This window comes from Pygocentrus nattereri, chromosome 14 (assembly GCF_015220715.1).
Source record: "Pygocentrus nattereri isolate fPygNat1 chromosome 14, fPygNat1.pri, whole genome shotgun sequence".
NCBI lineage: Eukaryota > Metazoa > Chordata > Actinopteri > Characiformes > Serrasalmidae > Pygocentrus > Pygocentrus nattereri.
Window position 1 is genome coordinate 39808705 of NC_051224.1, and position 22500 is coordinate 39831204.

General features: G+C 45.0%; 1 protein-coding gene across 3 annotated transcripts in view; it reads right to left on the reverse strand.

Moving 5' to 3' along the window:
* usp7 (ubiquitin specific peptidase 7 (herpes virus-associated)) overlaps positions 1 to 17208 on the reverse strand; it is a 38235-nt gene extending 21027 nt beyond the window's left edge. The window contains exons 1-11 of one of the 3 annotated variants that reach the window (XM_017706948.2): positions 16194 to 16275; positions 9871 to 9975; positions 8055 to 8253; positions 6913 to 7051; positions 6714 to 6802; positions 4312 to 4420; positions 4076 to 4206; positions 2195 to 2249; positions 1990 to 2070; positions 1802 to 1892; positions 142 to 224 (exon numbers count right to left, since the gene is read on the reverse strand). In XM_017706948.2, the coding sequence (XP_017562437.1) occupies positions 142 to 224; positions 1802 to 1892; positions 1990 to 2070; positions 2195 to 2249; positions 4076 to 4206; positions 4312 to 4420; positions 6714 to 6802; positions 6913 to 7051; positions 8055 to 8253; positions 9871 to 9975; positions 16194 to 16275 (1164 nt within the window). Of the gene's footprint in view, positions 1 to 141; positions 225 to 1801; positions 1893 to 1989; positions 2071 to 2194; positions 2250 to 4075; positions 4207 to 4311; positions 4421 to 6713; positions 6803 to 6912; positions 7052 to 8054; positions 8254 to 9870; positions 9976 to 14855; positions 15074 to 16193 lie in introns of those variants that run through there. The other 2 variants (XM_017706949.2, XM_017706950.2) reach the window with 2 other exon arrangements.
* Positions 17209 to 22500: the final 5292 nt, after the last annotated feature.

Below are 22500 nucleotides of genomic sequence, written 5' to 3' on the forward strand. Positions count from 1 at the left end.
GTGTAAACGTCCGTATGTCTTTATTTCTACATCAAAAACGTATCGTGTTGTGGTGCAACAGACGCCGCAGATCATATTGTGAAGTCTGTGTATCGTTACAGCCCTCGTCTGTGCGTGTACTGTCCGGGTGAGTCAGAGCACCTGTAGGCCATGCTCCCCCGCATCATACTTGTTATCCCCATCCAGCTGCTCCACAGCTACGTAATCTTTGAATGACTCAAAGACTGCAGGAAGAGAGAGAAGACCATGGTGAGCAAAGGGCACTTAATGCTGAAAACTTCATCTACACAGCATCCACACAGGAGACACTGTTCAAATTGCTTTACAAAGGGGAAAAAACAACAACAACAACAACAACAACAACAACAACAACAACAACAACAACAACAACAACAACAACAACAACAACAACAACAACAACAATAATTATTATTATTATTATTATTCACTCAGGTTAGAGAACGCATGACCTACAGAAGAGAGCACATTTCACAGACAACGCGGTGTTGATTCAGCAGGGTAGTAAATGCCTGCTTCTCATCATGGCCACGTCAAGACCGTACAGCTGTTTGCAGACGCTGGTCCGTGGACGTAACCTCTTGAACTGCTGGCGCTTCTAGACTTGCCTTCCTCTGTGCTATGAAGACTAAACTTGGCCAGAAGCCGGTTTGACTACTGCACTGCCATGTAACGTTTTCGTCAGGACAAAACCTCCCATCTCCAATTTCTCTTTCATTTTTTGACATAATTTTAATGAATGGACCAGCGGAAATGGAAATAATTGTTCCTCCATTTACTTCCATTAAAAACCCAGTGTACCCTTTTGGAGATATGAGGTTTTGTTCCGACAGCAGCAATCGACCGAGATCTCACACACACACACACACACACACACACACACACACACACACACACACACACACACACACACACACAGTCCAGAGAAAAACCCGTAACTCCCATTTTTGTTGAGTTTTTTGAATCATATGAAAACAGCGGCTGTCCCTTAAATCGTGTGAAAATTCCACGATGAATGGACCAACAGCACTGCTCTAACAACATCTCCAAAACTGTAATGTTACTTTTCAGAATTACAATTAACTAATTACATAACCAACAATATAACCAACTAATAAATATACCTCATAGGAAAAAACCTCGCATCTCCAAAACGGTGACTTTACAGGAGAAGCAATAAACCTACTGTACTTTTAATGTAAGTCAATGGAACCAGAATTTTTTCCAAGGCATTTTGGGCCGTCTCTGTTGGTCCATTCATGAAATTTACACATAATATAAAGCACAACAGGCATTTCCAAAACGTCAAAAACTAAAAAAAACACAAAAATGGAGACGTGCGGTTTTCTTCCGATACCAGCGATATACAGATAAGTATGTATGTATATAATACACACATTTAATTTTAGACATTCCTGAGTGTGTGAATGGAAATGTCTGTCTGTTCAAGCCAGATATCCAGTCCTGTTAGCTTTAGTAAGAAAAAGATGTTGCTGCTAGAAATCAATGATCGATAAAAACTATCTATCGATATCCACACACACACACACACACACACACACACACACACACACACACACACACACACCCCTATATCAAGAATAGCAATACAAATGAGGGCTGGACACACTGTTACCCTTAAGAAACGAGCTTTTACTCGATGGTCAAATCTGAGCCAGCGAATTCTACACTTCCACATTGGTGTCAACCTCTATTACCCAACACGAAGCTTGTCTCAGCAAATCAAAGAACAAACAGTGTCATAGTAAAAATGAGTACTCACTGTTTTTCTTTCCTTTTATGCTGAGCTGGATGTCGTAGTAATCCTCTATTCGCTCAGACCTGTAATCCACGTGCTTACACTGGATGTAGGACTACAAAAGAAACAGCAGGGTGCTTATTTATTAGTCCAACCAAATAAATCGCAAGCAGAAAAGCCACAAAAACACCCGTACGGCTCAGCCAACTCACCACCATTTTTCCTCTGAAGAGCTTTGGGATCGTGCCCTCAACACAAGTTCCTTTCATCTTGTTCTCAACGTTGTCCAGAAGCTGGAAGAGAGGCGAGCGCCGCATGCTTAGGTTTTCATACAGATTAACAGACATTATGAGGCAGAGCAAGTGGGTTTTAATCTTGGACGAGAGCACCACGAAAAGCAGGAACCACAGAACTCACCACTCTGCATAACTCCTGTACATCGTGCTGCATGAAACTATCCAGAGTCTCCCACCTGAGCAAACATACAAACGTGTGATTAGGGGTGGGAAATATGACAAGGACAGTAATTGTTATCGTGATAAATGACATCACATCACATGACGACACTGCTGTTCTGAGCGCATCATGAAGATTGTGAGTGCTTGACCACTGAAATTCATCGTTTTTGAGATTTGATACATCATTCCTGGTTCTTTTACATCTCAGACCTATTAATGAAGAGGATTAACCCTGTGAAACTTTTCAAAATGTTATGCATTTTTTATTGAAAAACTACAAAGCAGCGTTTTTTGAACAAGAAAAACAAAAATTATTATTAAATATTCAAAAAGATTCATCCAATTTCAAAGCGCCATATTTTACAGCTGTGAGGCGCCGAAGAAATGCAGATTAAGTGATAAAAATGATATTGCAAAAAAAATAAATAAAAATCTGAAAACGCTTTCTACTAATTTATGCATGAAAAGGTTAAATCACAGTAAAATGAAATATCATGAGTACAGTCTACCCTACATAAATCACACAACCAGCACAGAGACACAGGACACTGGATTTCACATTACAGATGAGAACGATTAATTGATCAACTGAAAAATAACCTGTTTGAGCAACGCCAGACAAAAACGTGTTAAATGTAATTTTTCTCCACGGGTTAAACTCCACATTCCCAATCTGAATTGCTCATCACTCCGGCTGAGGAAGGTTTCGGAATTACACGCATGAGGATTCAACAGGCGACTGGTTCTGTTCAACATGCCAACGAAAAGCACGAAGAGAGCGCGAATAAAACCAGCGGTGTTCAAATCCACTGTATCGAAAGCCGGTGATGAGATGTTCTCAGAGAGAAAGTGTGATGTGGCGACGTGAGGAAATCAAAGGTTTGCAGAACTATGGAGAAGAAAGTGGTGGACAGCGACAGCTTTTGAGACGTGCTGAGGATCACCGAACCAAAGCTGCCTCTGTGACCGCGTTACTGCTCATTTAACTTTAGGCTGGTAACGAGTGGTCAATACAAGTTTAGAGAACAGAACTCGAGTATTTGTTCCAGTCTCTGAGCCAATTCTGTCATACAATCATGAACTCATAACTGTCAACAGAGATGAACCGATCAGTGTTTTTGGGGCCGATACCAATTGCTAATCGCCTTTCAGCCAACAGCCAATAACCGATCGAGGGGGGGGCTGGACTGTGAGACCTATTGACACCAATGGACGAGGAAAAAAAACCCATTTTAATGTAATGGGATCTTAACACGAAGTATGATGCGTTTTTCTGTAAACACTCAACTTTTTTTCTTTTAAGCACTGCAACTTAACGGTGCTTACACCAGCCACGTTTACATACAGCCTAATAATCTGTTAATAACCCTAAAATAGCTCAATCGGAATAGACTAATTCGTCCGAGGCCATTCGGAATACAATTTCTATCCAAGGTGGGTAGTCCTGTAAACAATCCATTAAACAGAAGGATAATATCCGTGTAAACGCCTGTATCCGATTACATTCCCTATCGGAAAGTTTAAGTCCGTTCTGCATGTGCGTCGCGTCACAGTGAGAGTTTATACCGTTCAACACGGCGGAGCAGAAACTGGTCTGCAGACGAGACGAAGTTCATGCTCTGATCTTTAAAAGACGCCGCCGGTTCCTCAATACGTGTTTTTTTTTTTTGCCATAATTTTAAAGCAATTAAAAAGAAGCGCGCCAGCTGAAAGCTCCTCTCACTCCGACTGGACCTCACGTGAGGCTTGTTGCCATGTTAACGTCTGCTTACGTTACTTCAACTCATCTTCGCGTTTGCTACCTCAGAATTACAACTAAGAACTTATGAAAGCGTCTTACCCAAAAGACTTGGTCAGCTTCTTTGTCCCAACTGGCTTATCGCTGTGTTGGAGTTCATAGAAGACCCTCTGCAGAGCAAGGGGAACACTTTTGGAGGAGTCATCGCCCTCAGTGGGCATCATGTAGACCGCCTACAGGGAAGAGAAGTTCAAAGACATGATGCTGAGGACCATTTCACATGGACAGAGCAAACCCACTGCCCGTCCACGCGAGTTCATACGGAAAGGCGCTCTTACCCGCCTGAGCTGGTTGGTGAAGAAGAGTGTTTGTAGTAGGCTGTTCATGTAGCATGTGGCTCCCTGGTTCTTTAATCCTACATAACCAGTATGCTTCTTTGAATCCCATCTGGAAATAAAAGGCACAAGATCCTTGTACATTAGATACTCTAGATCAGGCGTCTTTAATTAAAATTCAACAAGGGTCAGTCAAAGAAAAATCTCCTCAAGCGAAGGTCCAGAACCTCTTAACATCGACCCTGCATCGTGACTCAGCGCCGTATACTGTTTACTGAAGTAGCCGAGTAGGAATATCAGCATCTTATACAGTCGACAGCTGAACATCAGATCAAATAAAGTCCCGTTTGGTCAGATTTCACCAACATTTACTGAACATCAGATCAAATAAAGTCCAGTTCGGTCAGATTTCACCAACATTTACTGAACATCAGATCAAATAAAGTCCAGTTCGGTCGGATTTCACCAACATTTACTGAACATCAGATCAAATAAAGTCCAGTTCGGTCAGATTTCAACAACATTTAATGAACATCAGATCAAATAAAGTCCAGTTCGGTCAGATTTCACCAACATTTACTGAATATCAGATCAAATAAAGTCCAGTTCGGTCGGATTTCACCAACATTTACTGAACATCAGATCAAATAAAGTCCAGTTCGGTCAGATTTCACCAACATTTACTGAACATGAGATCAAATAAAGTCCAGTTCGGTCAGATTTCACCAACATTTACTGAACATGAGATCAAATAAAGTCCAGTTCGGTCAGATTTCAACAACATTATCTGATCTGATGTTCAGTAAAAGTCCCGTTTGGTCAGATTTCACCAACATTTACTGAACATCAGATCAAATAAAGTCCCGTTTGGTCAGATTTCACCAACATTTACTGAACATCAGATCAAATAAAGTCCAGTTCGGTCAGATTTCACCAACATTTACTGAACATCAGATCAAATAAAGTCCAGTTCGGTCAGATTTCACCAACATTTACTGAACATCAGATCAAATAAAGTCCAGTTCGGTCAGATTTCAACACCATTTACTGAACATCAGATCAAATAAAGTCCAGTTCGGTCAGATTTCAACAACATTTACTGAACATCAGATCAGATAAAGTTCAGTTCGGTCAGATTTCACCAACATTTACTGAACATCAGATCAAATAAAGTCCAGTTCGGTCAGATTTCACCAACATTTACTGAACATCAGATCAAATAAAGTCCAGTTCGGTCAGATTTCACCAACATTTACTGTCAGTTTTCTCTTTTTAGATCACGTCATGTGGAATAACTTCCCTCTGACTCACTTTCTTCTCTGACTGCTGTTTCTCTCCTCGTCCCTCCCCTGTGTGGCGTCACTCACTCGAGTCTCAGAGCTCATCGTAATGCACAGATCTGATTGGCTGAGTAGCATCGCGTGTGATATTTACAGCGCATGTGATTGGTCTGTGAGTCTCGGGGCACTAAAGCTACCGTAAAGGCTGGAAAAGCTATGCCAATTAAAACAAGACCCATTGAAATTAAACAATTCTCCAGTTTATCAGTTATGGGTCTAAGTCTGCACAGGACAGCGTCTGGGTCTCGGATCCGTCTATTAGTGACCTCTGTTCTAGAGCCGACCTAAGCAGGCTTTAAATAATTGTTGATGTCCTAAAAAGCAGGAATGACCCCTAAAGGCAACACCTGAAGTGTTTTTGGTCGTTTGTGTGACGGAATAAATCCATGTCCATCAGCGTTCCAGGCCACACCAGCTGTGTTTATATTACGCGTGCCCGTTTTTCCTTGCACATTAAACTCCAGAGATGCAGTAAAAAAGTTTATTCCTACTTTCTACATTGTTCTAAATTAATTTAGAAATATTAATCCACTAAAATGTGCTGATCTTGTTGGCGTGGTGGTGGCAGAGCAGCTCCTGCGCTTTACTAACAATATGTGGACGCTCCTCTGAAAACCTGTGTTTTTCTTATTGCCTGAACATTTAAAAAGCTCACATTTACGTAATTATTTAAGTATTTTTGCTCTTTTAGCTGCAGTAGCCACGTGGAAAGCAGCGTAGTCTGTCGTAGTCCCTGAGGCGAGGTAGCGTGGATGCCTTGCATGAATTAAAGATGCATTCAACACATTTAGGTACCACTGCTCTTTTAAAAGGTCCTTGTTGAGTAAACTTGTTTTAGGCTATGATTCTTGTGGCTTTAGAAGAAAAAAGCTTCCAAGTACTAAATATAGAGATGAACAGCAACATAACAGAACAAAGGCCCCTCAATTATTGTAAAATATTTGGTATATTGTAAAATATTAGTCAATACAGCATCAAACAATAATAATAATTATAATAATAAAACAATATTAATAATAATAAGCATTATGCTTCCAAAATGGACAAAATTTAGCTTTCACTTACGCCACACCATGCGGAGCATCCGCCTGGACATAAACCTCGAACGTGACCTTGTCATCCTCGACGAAGCCTCTCTCTGGGTCAGTCACATCCTGAAAAACCAAACAAACAGGATCCTATAAATAAGAAATCCTCATCAAAATGCAGAACCTGAACTCTAAAGAAACCCCTTTCTGATCTAAAGCACGGCAGAAGAACTTACGCTCCATGACATGAAGTTGGAGAAACCCCAGTCATTTTCCTTGTGGAAGAACAGGTGACTGATCCGGCGGCTGAACGACTTCTCCTCGTCTTTGTAGTTTATGATTTTCAGCATGGCTTGAGCGTGACATGACCATGACCTAAAAACAAGAAGAACTGGACCAATTAGGCCACTGACGTCTCTGTGTATGTGCACAGTCAGCTCAAGTTAAAGAAGAATGATGTACATTTTCCAAAAACTTCTGCAAAGTTCAAAAACTCAGATGGGAATTGGAGATAAACTCACCAGCTTGGATTACTTTGCAGTGGTGGTCACAGTAAATGCACCGGCTATATAGGCATTATACACACTGTAGCCTGGTGCTTACGCTCTAAAACCATCGCTAAACCTACACCTGTCTGCGTTTTGCGTAACGGAAGATAGAGGATTATTTTTTTCCTGCACGTACATCTTCAACTTGAACGATTCAGAAGACAACACAACACAGAAAACTCAAAACCTTCTCAAAACGATCGCAAAACAACGCCTCTGACATCACAGCGTATTCATGACTACAGCATGTGATGCGTCTCTGCGCCGGAACTTTTACAGGCATTAAACTTCTCAGAAGTCCGTTTCCTTTCATTTCTACTGAAGAATCATTGGTGGCTCACCGCTGTGAACTATCCTGACTCGGCAAGTTTCTCAAGAAAGAGATTTGATTACCACAATGATTCTGTTCACATCTTAACCACTTAATAACCCAGAAACTCTGAAAAATCACAAGAATTTCCCCGAGTACACGTACCGCATGGCCAAAAGGGTCGTCGTACACAGTGAAATGCTCATTAGTGTAAGAGAAATGTGAAGCACCACAAAAAAAACCCCCAAAAAACACCCAGAATAGACACAGAACTATTTTCACTGCAGGTTTTCTGACGCAACCTGGCAGTTTCAGCACTTTCAAAGCTCCTGAAATACCGTAATTCATTTCCAATGAGATTTAATTTTAATTATAAAGATAAACTGATTCGATTGGTGTAAACAAGACCGGCTGCGTTTTGCGGCCGCTCCCAGCGACGCGCAGTGGTGCGAGAAGTACGGCTGAAATGCTCCATCAATAAAAACGAAGCCAAGTCTGTTTAGTGCGGAGATTTGCTTACGTAGAATCTGACTCAGCATTGCACTGCAGGAAGAAGCCCACGCTCTTCTGGTGAGGCCTGTCTGGGTAGAAACGGGGCATCACCATGATCTTCCAGGGAAGGTTCCTCACAAAACACGAGGGGCTGAGCACCGACTCGCTCAGCCTGCTGAAACGCTCCACCACGAAGCGGAAGGTGGCCTCCGAGCGCCAGCTTGTATCTGTTTACAAAACAAAACCCACACCAGGTCCATGGTTGAATACGTGCGCCAACTGTGTGTCCTGTGAAGAGCTTCTCCTACTAGACAGAGCACCTCTCAACTGACCATGTTTATATCTAGTACTGAAAGGCCAGATGTGACTTTGCAACAAGAACCCATCTCCTGACATGTTAAACTGTTGGCATGTTCCCTCTAGACCCTCTAGACCCCCCCAAACTCCCAGCCTGGGCTCTTTTAATATACTGAACACAATTCATAACAAAAGCAAAAGAAAACGCCGTCGTTGGATAAAAGAACCGCTTTTCTCTAGTAATCCACTCTTATAGACGGTTCTGTAAGGGTTCTTTAGTAAAGAAAATGGCTTTACATAGAACCACGAACACCCGAAGAGACCTTTGCATGATTAAGGGTTCTTTGCCTTACGGAAGGTTCTTCAGAACGTGCTGTAGAAGGTTCTATACAGAACCTTTTAAAAAGGGGTCTATGCAGCACCCGAAAGGGTTCTTCTACTGTAACGATTTTATCCTTCACGCTTAAGAAAAGACGGTTCTGTGAGGGTTCTTTAGTACAGAAAAGTTTTATGAATATAAATAAATACTTTGCATAAATAAAAGGTTCTTCAGAACGTGCTGTGGATGGGATCCGTTTTCTAACCTTTACTATACAGCACCCAAACGGGTTCTTCTATTGCAATGATTTTATCCTTCACTCTTAAGAAAAGATGGTTCTGCGAGGGTTCCGTAGTAAAGAAAACTGTTCTATAAAGAACCCTCAACACTCAAAGAAACCTTTGCATGATTAAGGCTTCTTTGCGTTACGAAAGGGTTCTATAGACAGTTCTATACAGAACCTTTTTAAAAAGGGTTGTACGTAGCACCCAAAAGGGTTCTTCTGTTATTACAATTTGTCACGAAGCTTCGCTCTTCAACAAAAGATGGTTCTATGAGGGTTCTTTAGTACAGAAAAAAAGTTTTATAAATATAAAAGAACCCTTTGCATAAATAAACCTTTTTATGTGCTGTGGGTGGATGTTTTCTAGCCTAGCACCCAAAATGGTTCTACTGCTAGGATTTTAAGCTTTTAACAATAGGAGAACCCTTTTGGGTGCTATACAGAACCATACAGAATTCTTCTCAACAAAACGCTACACAGAACCATATAAAACACGGTCAAAGTGCAGAACGGTTTAATGATGCAAAGCTTGAGTGTTGACGGTTCTTTTCAGAACCATTTTCTGTACTAAGAACCCTTGAATCATCGTTTTTTAAGGAGTAGGTGTGTTTTTACTGCACGTGGCGTGTTCTCCGCACACGACACCTCCACAGGCTGAATTTTAGTGTGGCTTGCGGGTGGAAAGCGGTACCGAGCTCCGTCCTGCCTCGAGCTCTGCCTTCATGAGTCGCTGGACCGGTTTAGAAATTTCACGCCGAGTTCATTCCCAGCCTAACAAATCCAGATTTAGCCTAAAATATCAAACCTGTCCCCAGTTGCTCTAATTATGAGGTCGAGTCTGGCCCCGCGAGACCGCCCTGCTCCTTAAAACGCACGGCGCTAAATCAGCCTTTAACAACGGAAAGAACACAATTAGGATTTCAACGCAAACATTTCCATCCTTACCGTCCTCCATGTCTTCCTCTGTGTTGTTGTGTCCGTCCGCCATTGCCACATTCCCGTTGATGACAGGATTTGGAGTGATTCTCGGGGGATCGTCTGTGTCCCCAGCTGAGGAAAATGAGAAAAATTAACAAGTAAGAAAAGGGACCTCTCTTTCCTTATAATACACACCGACCAGGCGCTGCCCACTTCATCAGCGTCCACTCACAGGACTTACAGACTGCAGTCCATCTGTTTCTCTGATACTCTGTTACCCTGTTCTTCAGCGGTCAGGACCCCCATGGACCCTCACAGAGCAGGTACTATAGGTGCTGGTTTGAGTGGATCAGACACAGCAGTGCTGCTGGAGTTTTAAACACTGTGTCCACTCACTGTCCACTCTATTAGACACTCCTACCTCGTCGGTCCACCTTGTAGATGTAAAGTCAGAGACGACAGCTCATCTGCTGCTGCACGGTTTGTGTTGGTCATCCTCTAGTCCTTCATCAGTGGTCACAGGACGCTGTTGACTGGATATTTCTGGTTGGTGGACGATCCTCAGTCCAGCAGCACTGCAGTGTCTGATCCACTCAGACCAGCGCATCACACACTAACACACGATCAATCACCCAAACAGTACCTGCTCTGTGAGGGTCCATGGGGGTCCTGACCACTGAAGAACAGGGTAACAGAGTATCAGAGAAACAGATGGACTACAGTCTGTAACTGTAGAACTACAGAGTGCAGCTATACGGTCAGTGGACGCTGATAAAGTGGACAGCGAGGTGGTCATAATGTTATGCCTGATCGGAGTACAACTCAAGTCTTTCTCGGATGAAACGTAATTCCTTTAAACCTTTGGCTCATACGCTGATCACACGACAGCCTGAAAACACAAGGGAACGAAATTAAAAGGAAAAAAAATAAGAAGTGACACTTTCTGCCAACATCTTGTGCTTCAGCAAACAACAGGAACGGGCAACCTGAGAAGCACGTCTCAGCAGCGCACTTAGAAGATGCTTATTTGCACACTTTGTCATGACCAGGCAAACCGATGCCAGGTAAATAAAGTGTGCGTGGCTGATTTGGAGCAGAACAGAAGAGATTCACATCTTCTCCAGAACAGGACCAGCACTTGGCACAGAAGCTTCTATGAACTGAACACCACGCAGAGGCATGAATCGAGAGAATCTTGGTTCCTTAAATAAAGATAACAGGCAAAAATTAGCGCAACACTAAATCTGACGACATCGAGTCGGCTGGCGCGACGCAAACCCTCGTGTACGAGCAAGTGGCAGCCAGCAAAGAGAGGCTGACGGTGCAGAAAACACTTTAACCTCTTATTCTCCAGGGTATATTTTGGTTTGCCCGTCTGGATTTTTCAAGAACAAATCGTAACTCAAATTATTCAGCAACCGCATAAAATAAATGTATTTTTATTTATTTATTTTATTGTTAAAGCTCCTCAAATGAACAGAACGTGTGTTTTATGATCTCCACATATCACTACACGCTTACGATTTACTGCTGAAAGCCAAAAATCTCCGCCGCTCTTTGTGTTGTTCTCTAAAAGTGATGTTTCCAGAGCAGATCACTGAAGAGACGCCGTCTGTTTATAGTTTAGAGCCCAGATTTGGGGAAAAACGGCTCGACTTTCAGTAGAAAAACAAACTGAGTTCAGCTTCTTTTATTATAAGGGTTTAAAATGACGTCACCGTCTATTAGACTGGAGAGAAGAGCTACAGCCTCACACGACGCCCAGCTTCTGAATGGAGCTGATGGAATATGAACGTTATGAAGAACACGACCGAGTGGGGTTTGGAACCACCGGTGGTCCCGAGGAGTTCATGAGGTTAAAACAGTCCGTTCTTCGAGGGCTCTTTATTAAAGAAAGTGGTTCTATATACACTCAAAAGAACCCTTCGCATGGTGAAACAGTCCTTTAGACTGGTGTATGGTTCCATATAGAACCATTTCTCTGCTGGCACAACAGCAGACGGGCGTCAGACAGAAATAACCTGCCATGCCACCCTCCATCCCAGCTCTTCTCACTGCTGTTATTCTTCCTGAAAGCCGTTAAAACATCACGAGAAACACTGACCGCTTACAATGGAACAGCGAAGTTCTGCCGCTCTAACCATTCGCCCATCGAGCAGCCGCACCAAGCCTGCGCATACCGTTAGTACAGCGTAGTAACGCCGGTTCTGGTTGTAAACAAACTGAGTGCTCTGTTGTGAAATCCGGTCTAAAAAAAACTTGCTGAGTCAGAATTGCTCCCAGTGGTGGTGATAGGAACCAGACATCCACACCTAAAACACTCCCTCACAGAAGGTTCCTACATGGAATGGTTAGATACATAATGCCTGACGTATAAGACACCGTTTCATGAGACTTGTGAGATAAAACCTTGGCTTAAAATCTCTTTTAATCCCTTAATCAATTCACGGTGCAGCGTGTTGTGAGGCGAAACAGACCACAATGAAAACCCCTTCCTTCAGATTTATGACGATCAACACTCCGTATAAACCTCGTGTGGATGGACAGCAAGTCGTGGGGGCTCCTGGTTTCCATCACCGTCACTAAAGAGACCGGAGTCTGTATGTTTCTCTACAGAGAGACGCGCGAAATCATCCTGGACGACTTTACGTCTCAAGGACTCAATTAGCCAGAAATGTTTAAAGATTGGTGGATTTCCCCTTTAACATTTAATGTATAGACTGAGCTTAATGCTACTGCCCGACTAGGAGATTCAGGGGACTCAAATACCAGAATCATTGGTTTAATGATTTCAGCACTGGTGATTAATTCACTAGTACATTTTACAAGGTAGCAGTTTGTCGCAAAGGGCTGGTCAATACGACGATATATCGCTGTCGTGATAACTTATGTCACAATATGATACGATACATTTTCTGAATAGATGTATATTGCCTGCATATTTCATTACTAAGAGAGCAAAACGAGTTGGATTTAGTGCAACACGGTATAAGAAATACTGAATAAAATTCACTGTGCTCACAGGTTTTGATACCATTTCTTAAAATTAAGCTTCTCTATTCCAAATGATCAGACGTATAATAAATCGTATAATAAAGATAATCTAATTTGAGTATCGCGAGTATATATTTGCCATATTTGCCCATCACTAACGACAGAACATCTATCCTCACGGTGACACCTTGTCAAAACATTTATAAGCAGCTCCCTTCCTACGATAGTAATAATTCACTGTAATTACTCCAGTGCATATACTCTTGTATATATACCCATTTAAAAGGTATTTATCTGTGGATATACATGCTTAAATACATACTACATTGTATTATTTATTTATTTTTGTTCTGACGCGCGCTGTATGGTGTAATTCTGAATGACAAAGTCTGTCCAGGTCCAAGTCTGTATCAGAAAATACTCCCAGGGCCAAAAACACAGGCTGAATATTTTAATAGCCCAAACCCAAAAAGCCAAAATAGCCCAAAAGACCTTTAGTAGTAAATATTAACCTTCCTGTTATCCTCAAAATCTCCTAACATCTTTTACCTGTGGGGTCAGTTTGACCACAGCAGTTTAAACCTCCGTGAAATATTGAAGATCTGGTGGGAACCACGTTTCTCCTCCAAGTGGTGTGAACCAACCGTGGTTCTTGCACTACTACAGGTGTGGCTAGATTATCTTAGGGCCCTAAAGCAGAGGGAAGCCTTTTTTTTGGAGATGTAAAATTGCATGATGCCATGATCTTAGTATCGTCCAACACAAAGTGTGTGTAAAATAATGATATTTCCTATGTTTTATACAGTTAATACAGCCTGGGTGATGCGTAAAAACAGGCAATTTTTTACGCTTACTCAAAATTCGAAAGTCGTTAACATTTTTTGCTTCATGCTTAATCATTTATTCCGAGACGTGGGGTGGAACTAACCCCAAAGAGGAGGGTCTGTATGAGTCTGTATGATCGACTCGAGGTAAAACTGAACCAACAATAAAACCACAAATTATCACTCTACACTGATAATGTGTGCCGGCTCGGCAGAACCGCTCAGAGGGCAGGACACGCCGTTAGAACGCTGTCATTTTGTCGAAGCGTCCTGCCGTAGCACATTCAGACAGCGCTTCACATAAAATCATAGGCAGCACGTTTACATTAATAATTAGTTATTGATCATCAAACACAAATCAGACATCACAGAAATGCAACCAGCATTAAAATGCATTGGTAGTATATTCTCACACCTTAAATCCCCCCATCGGGGGTGAGCGGTAACATTAAACAGAGTCTGTACTGAATTAAAAACATCAAAGGGCAAGTCCACCAACATTTCAAAATTACTGACCACTTCATTTCCAGCTTCTTGAGACGTAAACAAGGCCGTGTAGCGCGGTCTAACGTGGTTCGCTGTAGAGAAACTTAGACTGGCTTCTTTAATACTGATACTAATGACATGCAGACACTCAGTAGGACCCCTCAATGGGTGGGACAAACTAGGTGGGATAATCCGTCAGCCTAAACCGTCTGATCAGTAAATGTTGAGCAATAAATGACTAATTAGGCCGTTTTGATCGCCTAATTGGGGACAGATCAGCGATACTGAGCCAAGTCTGCGCTGAATTGACGTTAAAAGCCAGATAAAACGCTTGAAACACGGGGTTTCGACGCTATGGTGATGTTCTGCGCATGCTCCGTGGGACACATTGTTAACATAGAACACCGGCGCCACAGCGAGCTAACACACAAACACAGGCCGAATCCCTAAATCCCCCTCCCCAAGGAACAAAATGAGACTAATATCTTAGACATGGTCCATTTCGGAGTCTATTACTAACCCCTCGCCACCCGCAACCCCCCCCCCTCCCCCCTCCCCAGTCCCAATGACTCGCCTTAGCCAGGGAGCTAACGTTATTACCCCCATCTCTCCGCATATACGCGGATTCTTCGCTATAACTATATTACGCAGCGGGTAAACGGCGCCGGGCGCCTCGCTGCGAGCGCCGAGCAGAACAAACAGCCGTACCGGAGAGGGCCTCGCATGGATGGGATCGCTGGCAAAAACACAGGGCTAGCTACGGTCCACCATCTTGAAATAAAAAGCACACGGAGGCTCACACGCTCCCCCCTCCGCTTCCTCTGCGGCTCGGCGATGCACACCGACCCCGATTACAATCCACACCGAGCTCCTCTGGCCCGCTGGGGCTGCTCACAACAAGCGCACCGCCGGAATCGCAGCAAGAACCGACGCTTGGGCTGATGCTGCGTGGGGTTAAATGGCTGGGAAGAGTCGGTTTGGGCCACTTTAGCGCATTATAACAACCACCAGCGAGTCACATGTTCACGTTTAGCCCCCATTTCTAACGTTACATGCGGTGGGCCGTGCACGCTTAACCCATCAACTCCACATGTGACCAACCATCCAACGTTAACCCTCCTGCCACTCCTCGCCCTGCTGGGAAAAAATAAAAAGACAAATCAGGACGACAGACCCGCTTTCTAACGTGAACTGGCTTGATGGGTGCCATTACAGACCATCAGGGAACCACCAGAGTCCTGTTACACTGCGATATGAGCGCAGCAGCAACAACAACACCACCACCACAGACTCTTCGTTTGTGTTTTCGCAGCAGCGTAACTAAGTCACCCCATCGCAGGCTGAGATCGGCTTCCTTTTCGAATCCCCCCGTTCCACCTTAAATGGTGCAGCAGTTGCATTCTAGCGCCTCGGGGAGCAGAAGGGAACTGCTGCACTATTTAAGGTGGAACGGGGGGATTCGAACAAGAAGCAGAAGGAAGCTTCGTCCGCACCGGCCTCGCTGCTAAGCTAAAACCCACGTTAATCGGCGATTCACACACACGTTAACGGGGTTAAGCCGCACTAGTTAGGCCCGAACTAACCAGCTGGTTGGCCGTCTCCGGCGTTACATAAGCGAGGCGAAAAGCCTGCCTCGCCTGCGATCCGCACCACGTTAATGTGGCGGTGCTAACGTTAGCGCACAGCAGCCATATAATGCGGTACTGAGGCGAAGGTAGCACATCGGCTACGAATCGCACTAATTTGACCGACTAACTTCACAGAATATATCGATCCCCACTTAAATGAATCATGCGATCCCGACTTAACGCTTCATACGACCGTTTTTGAGGCTCCTTAACCTTAGCCAGTCGTTAGCTTAGCGTGCTAATGAGGTCAAAAGCGGCTTTGCTCCGCTAATAAACAGTGCGTTAGCTGGCCGGCTAACTCGGCTAGCGCGGCTAACGAACCAGTTAACTCCATCCGCATCACGGCGCCTCAGACAAGCCAGAAAACGCCAGTTTTAACGCCAATGCGCGGGCGAAAACGGGGCTCGACGGCGAGTACCTTCCATCTCCATGTCCTCCGGCTCGCTGAGCTGCTGCTCGCCGGCTTTCTGTTGCTGCTGCTGGGTGTGATGGTGGTTCATGGTGGCGATGTCTGCGGCGGGGTGATGGTGGTGGTGATGGTGCCTGTCGTCGTCTCTCTCTCTCTCGGCCGTCTCCGGTGTCGGCTCTGTAGGGAAAGGGGACCGGGGTGGCTGCTGCTGCTGGGGGAGGTGGCGGAGGGGAGCTGGAGCTGGAGGATGCGGAGGTGGAGGTGGGGTGCACAGGTCGAGTCTCTGCGCCTGGGCCTGCACTAACACGACCTCCTCGGCCTTTCCCGCCGTCAGCGCCGGGGATGGAGGGAGGGAGGCCGGTGGGGGAGCGGGCAGAGAAACGCGGACGTATTTACTCGCTATTCGCCCAATCGCGGCGCCTTGGTTGGGGGGGGCGGCTGACGGTGGTGGGCTCCAAAATAAAATGAAATCTCAGGAAGGCCCGACGGAGCAAGTAAAAAAAAACCCAAAACAACAAAAAACAAAGCGAAGCGGCTTCGGGTTTCGAACGAAAACACAATGTTTACGGCTAACCTGGGCTAGCAGAGAGCTTCGGGAGGAAAAACAGAGGAGCTGTTTTCACGACTCGAGCGATTAAAAGACGGGGGGAGACAGGAGAACAAATGTTCTAGATAATATCACTTTCCCTGCAGGGTTTCCAGTCCGTGTGCTCCTCCGGTCGTCCCTCTGGTAAGGGGGAGCGGAGAGAAAAGCTATCCATTCAAACCGCTCGGAATCGCGACTGAATCTGGAAGTTTAAAGCGACGGAGGCGCTTCGGCTCGACGCGGAGGCCCGGAGCACAGGAGGCGCATCTCACTCCGCGGTCTCGGTTCGATAAGAGGAAGAAAAAAAGCAGATTATTATTATTATTATGATTATTATGTCTTTTCTTGCCCGGTCACGGCCAGACAGAGCCTGCCTCGCTCTCTCGCGCTCTCTCTCTCTCTCTGCCCCCCTCTCTCTCTATATCTCTCTCGCTCTCTCTCTGGCGAGCGCGCGCGCGCTCTCTGTTTTCTGATGTTCAGTTTTGAGGTAAAACTCAAAATGGCGGTCGCGCGCTCCTCTCCGAAATGTCACATCCGCGCGGAGATGCGCACGCACGCACACGCATGCACGCACACGCGCAGACACGCGCTGTTTACTGTTCAAACTTGGACTCGTTTGACTTCTAATAAGAAAAAAGAGGCGCTGGCTGACACGCGCACCGCGCCCCCCCCCCCGCGGCCTGCGATCACCTGTTTGTTAGTTTATTTATTTATTTGTTTATTTGTTTGTTTGAAGGGCAGTTCCACCGACTTTTCGAAATTTGGTTTGGTGTGAAACGGTTCAGATGTCTTTACAGTGGTGGTGATGGGAACCAGGCGTCGCCATGACTACAACACAGATATAGACACTTTATTTACCACCCAGAACCACCAGAGAACCTACACGAGTCTTCTGAGCTTATCTGGAATGTTGATGATGGAAAACAGTGGAAAATATGGAAAAATCAGCCTTTTTTGGGGGACTACTTTATCTCACGGCTGCCTGCATGTATCCCTCCGCCATGCATGCGTCTTAAATACTACTGTAAAACAATGTACTACGGAGCCCCGCTGGTGACATCCATCCCCTATAAATAAAAGTAATGCGTGGCCACGACTTAGTAAGGCGTGGGAACGAGATGATTAATTCAGGGCCACGACTTAGTAAAGCGTGGGAATGAGATCCTAATGTGTGGCCACAATCTAGTAAGCCGTGACCTCGTTCCCATGCCATAATAAGTCGTGGCCACGTGTTATTTTTATTTATACAGGATTTCAGACACCAGGCAGTGAATTCTACGGCGCCCCGCTGGTGACATCCTGTATGAATTAAAATAACGAGTGGCCACGCCTTACTAACAAATGGGAACGAGATCCTAATGCGTGGCCATGACTTAATAAGGCATGGGGACGAGATTGCAGCTTACTAAGTCGTGGCCACGCATTAGGATCTCGTTCCCATGGCTTACTAAGTCGTGGCCACAACCTAATCATCTTGTTCCCATGCCTTGCTAAGTTGTGGCCATGCAATATTTTTATTTATACAGGATGTCAGCAGCGGGGCTTCACTCTGTTCACCCCCCACACATTCATATTACACATGTGGTGCTGGGCTGAACCCACGGGGAGTAAAAGTGTGGAGGTGCTGTGTCCTTCACTCTGTTCTCCTCCTACATGGCCTGCTGTTAGTGTGTGTGTGTGTGTGTGTGTGTGTGAGGGTAGACAACATGGACAGGCTGCTGACTGGCTACAGCTGCTAAAGGAGAACCCTACACTGGACACTTATATGTTAAACATCTGGTATTTTGCATAAATTGTTCTGGCTGTACTGATTTAGATAAACGATAATGTGGTGGGTCGACCAGACGACTGAGTAACACACACATCAACACCACACAGGGGTTAATCAGATGATCCAGTAATGTTTAGGTTTCAGGGGAGGATCCATGAAAGGTCTAGACGGAACTCTTAGGAGCGAGGATGGGGCGGGGCTCACCACTTTAACAAAGCAGTGAATAATATCACCAAAGGACTGCATTAAAACCGGCAGGCTTCTGTAATGGATAGACAGACAGACAGACAGATAAGTAGACAGGCAGATAGATAGACAGACAGATGAATAGACTGATAGATAGACCGAGATAGCTAGAAGATAGACAGACAGACAGACAGATAGACAGATAAGTAAACAGGCAAATAGATAGACAGACAGACAGAAAGATAGATAGAGAGATAGAGAGACAGACAAATAGACTGATAGATAAATAGACAGACAGCTAGAAGATAGACAGACAGACAGACAGATTGATAGATCGACAGACAAATAGACAGATAAGTAGACAGGCAGATAGACAGACAGATAGAGAGATAGACCAACTGACAAACAGAAACATAGATAGATAGATAGATAGATAGATAGATAGATAGATAGATAGATAGATAGATAGATAGATAGATCGAAAGAAAGACAGACAGATATAGACAGAGAGACAGACAGATATATAGAAAGACAGACACACAGACAGATATACTTTATTAAGTATTATTGTAACAATTTATTATTGATTTTAACATTTCAAAACACAGTTGAATTGCCCCTTCAGACTTTCCCACCCCATAACACAGACATTTGTAGATATAGTTATGTAATGATATCTAATGATGAAAATGCAGCATGTGCCCCTGAAAACCACCGCAGTGAGTACCAGTGAAATCACAGGATCGTGAGCCCTCATTAAGTCCTTTAAAGGGCAAATTTTCTTCTTGCCTTTTATAAAAGAGCCTTTTATAAAGCAGGTAAACACTGTTAAAGACTCCAAACAGTCTACATATGGAAAGTAAACTACAACAACAGTAATTATTGCGATGTCACAAAAACAACTTCATATATAACAATCTACTCATCCTACAGCAATTCAGCTCCGCCCATTCACACTGAAGTTATAAGGAGTGTTTCAGGCCTGAACTGCTTTTAGAATGAGGTGCAATACAGGACAGCCAATCAGAACAGAGCTCATTTACCTATATCATATTCGACTGTCGACTGTCAGTGGGATTATAACAAAGTGGAAGCGATTGGGAACGACAGCAACTCAGCCACGAAGTGGTCGGCCACGTAAAATGACAGAGCGGTCAGCGGATGCTGAGGGGCATAGTGCGCAGAGGTCACCGACTTTCTGCAGAGTCCATCACTACAGACCTCCAAACTTCATGTGGCCTTCAGATCAGCTCAAGAACAGCGTAGAGAGCTTGATGGAATGGGTTTCCATGGCCGAGCAGCTGCATCCAAGCCTTACATCACCAAGCGCAGTGCAAAGCGTGGAATGCAGTGGTGTAAAGCGCCGCCACTGGACTCTAGAGCAGTGGAGACGTGTTCTCTGGAGTGACCAATCACACTTCTCTGTCTTGCAATCCGATGGACGAGTCTGGGTTTGGCAGTTGCCAGGAGACGGTACTTGTCTGACTGCATTGTGCCGAGTGTAAAGTTTGGTGGAGGGGGGATCATGGTGTGGGGTTGTTTTTCAGGAGTTGGGCTCGGCCCCTTAGTTCCAGTGAAAGGAACTCTTAAAGCTTCAGCTCCAAGAGATTTTGGACAATTTCATGCTCCCAACTTTGTGGGAACAGTTTGGGGACGGCCCCTTCCTGCTCCAACATGACTGCACACCAGTGCACAAAGCAGGTCCATAAAGACGTGGATGAGCCAGTTTGGTGTGGAAGAACTTGACTGGCCTGCACAGAGTCCTGACCTCAACCCCATAGAACACCTTTGGGATGAATTAGAGCGGAGACTGTGAGCCAGGCCTTCTCGTCCAACATCAGTGTCTGACCTCACAAATGCTCTTCTGGAAGAACGGTCAGAAACTCCCATAAACACTCCTAACCCTTGTGGAAAGCCTTCCCAGAAGAGCTGAAGCTGTTATAGCTGCAAAGGGTGGGCCGACATCATATTAAACCCTATGGATTAAGAATGGGACGTCACTCAAGTTCAAATGCGTGTGAAGCCAGATGACCGAATACTTTTGGCAATATAGTGTATGTAATTATAAAAATAGAAGAACCCTTTTCAATATGGTTCTATATAGAACCATCTACAGCTGTTTTCCATCAATTTTAAGAACACGTTCATAGTGCAAAGAAGCCTTAAATCATGCAAAGGGTTCTTTGAGTGTTTATAGTTCTATACAGAACTATTTTCTTCGCTTGGAACGAGATTTTTTACGAGTGTAGGACGTCTTAAAAGTGGAAAAACGCCCGACTGCCCAGCTAAAAGTCACTAAAGAAGTTTAGAGCTTTACATGGAAGTGTTTTCCGCGGCTGTAGCTTCAGTGGACGCTCATTGGGCACCTGTGAAGAAAGCCTCGATGCCACATATGACACTTTCAGACTTGCACACACGAACAAAGATAATCTTAAAACAATAGTACAAAAGATCATCCCAGGGATTAATAGATTTCTGAAATCTTCATCTTTTGATAGTATTTAGGATTCACATTATAAACGACTGCCATTTCTGGCGTCATCAACAAACAGAATGGCATCCAGTCCCGTCTCTAAACGCTACCCGTGCCGTTCCTCTTGCTGTAGAATGGCACCAAACATCACTTCGCTTCTCTGTGCTTCGTCAGTTCACCAAATAAACGGTGCAATAACTGCGGCAACGGCACTACACCGCTCATTTACAAGTTAATAACACACACTGGCATGAATTTATTTACAAACAACACAAACGGCGCCCGGGGCGGCACGGTGGCGTGGTGGGTAGCGCTGTCGCCTCACAGCGAGGAGGGCCTGGGTTCGATTCCCCGGCCGGGTGACCGGGGTCCTCTCTGTGTGGAGTTTGCATGTTCTCCCCGTGTCTGCGTGGGGTTCCTCCGGGTTCTCCGGTTTCCTCCCACAGTCCAAAGACATGCAGTCAGGCCAATTGGACGTGCTAAATTACCCCTGGGTGTGAGTGACTGTCTGTGTCTGTCTGTCTGCCCTGTGATGGACTGGCGACCTGTCCAGGGTGTATCCTGCTCTCCGCCCGAAGACCGCTGGGATAGGCTCCAGCAGCCCCCCGCGACCCTGACGGAGAAGCGGCTTAGAAAATGGATGGATGGATGGACAAACGGCGCCCGGGGAGCAGTTGGGGGTTAGGTGTCTTGCTCAAGGACTCCTCCCCAGCGCCGACAGTCCATGACTGAGGTGTCCTTGAGCAAGACACCTAACCCCCAACTGCTACCTGGGCGCCGTGGATTGGGCTGCCCACCGTCCGGGCAAGTGTGCTGACTGCCCCCTAGTGTGTGTGTGTGTTCACAGACAGACAGACAGCCGCCCCAGAGTTTAACCCAAAGCAGACGAAGCCGAAGTTAGCTCGCTGTTCTTGTTCGAATTTTCCCGTTCCACCTTAAGTGGTACGGCGGTCACAGGCGCCGGCTTCGCCATTTAAGGTGGAACGTGGAAATTCGGAAAAAGAAGTTAAGCTAGCTTAGAGCAGCTAGAACCTTACAAGGGCTCCGTTTTAGAGGAAAAGGGTTTATTAACTTACAACAAACACAGATTTTAGACAAACCCCGCCAGGTTAACTGACTCATCTGCTGCTGCTCAGTTTGTGCTGGTCATCCTCTAGTCCTTCATCAGTGGTCACAGGACGCTGCCCACAGGACGCTGTCGGCTGGATATTTTTGGTTGGTGGACTATTCTCAGTCCAGCAGTGACACTGAGGTGTTTAAAAACTCCAGCAGCCCTGCTGTGTCTGATCCACTCAGACCA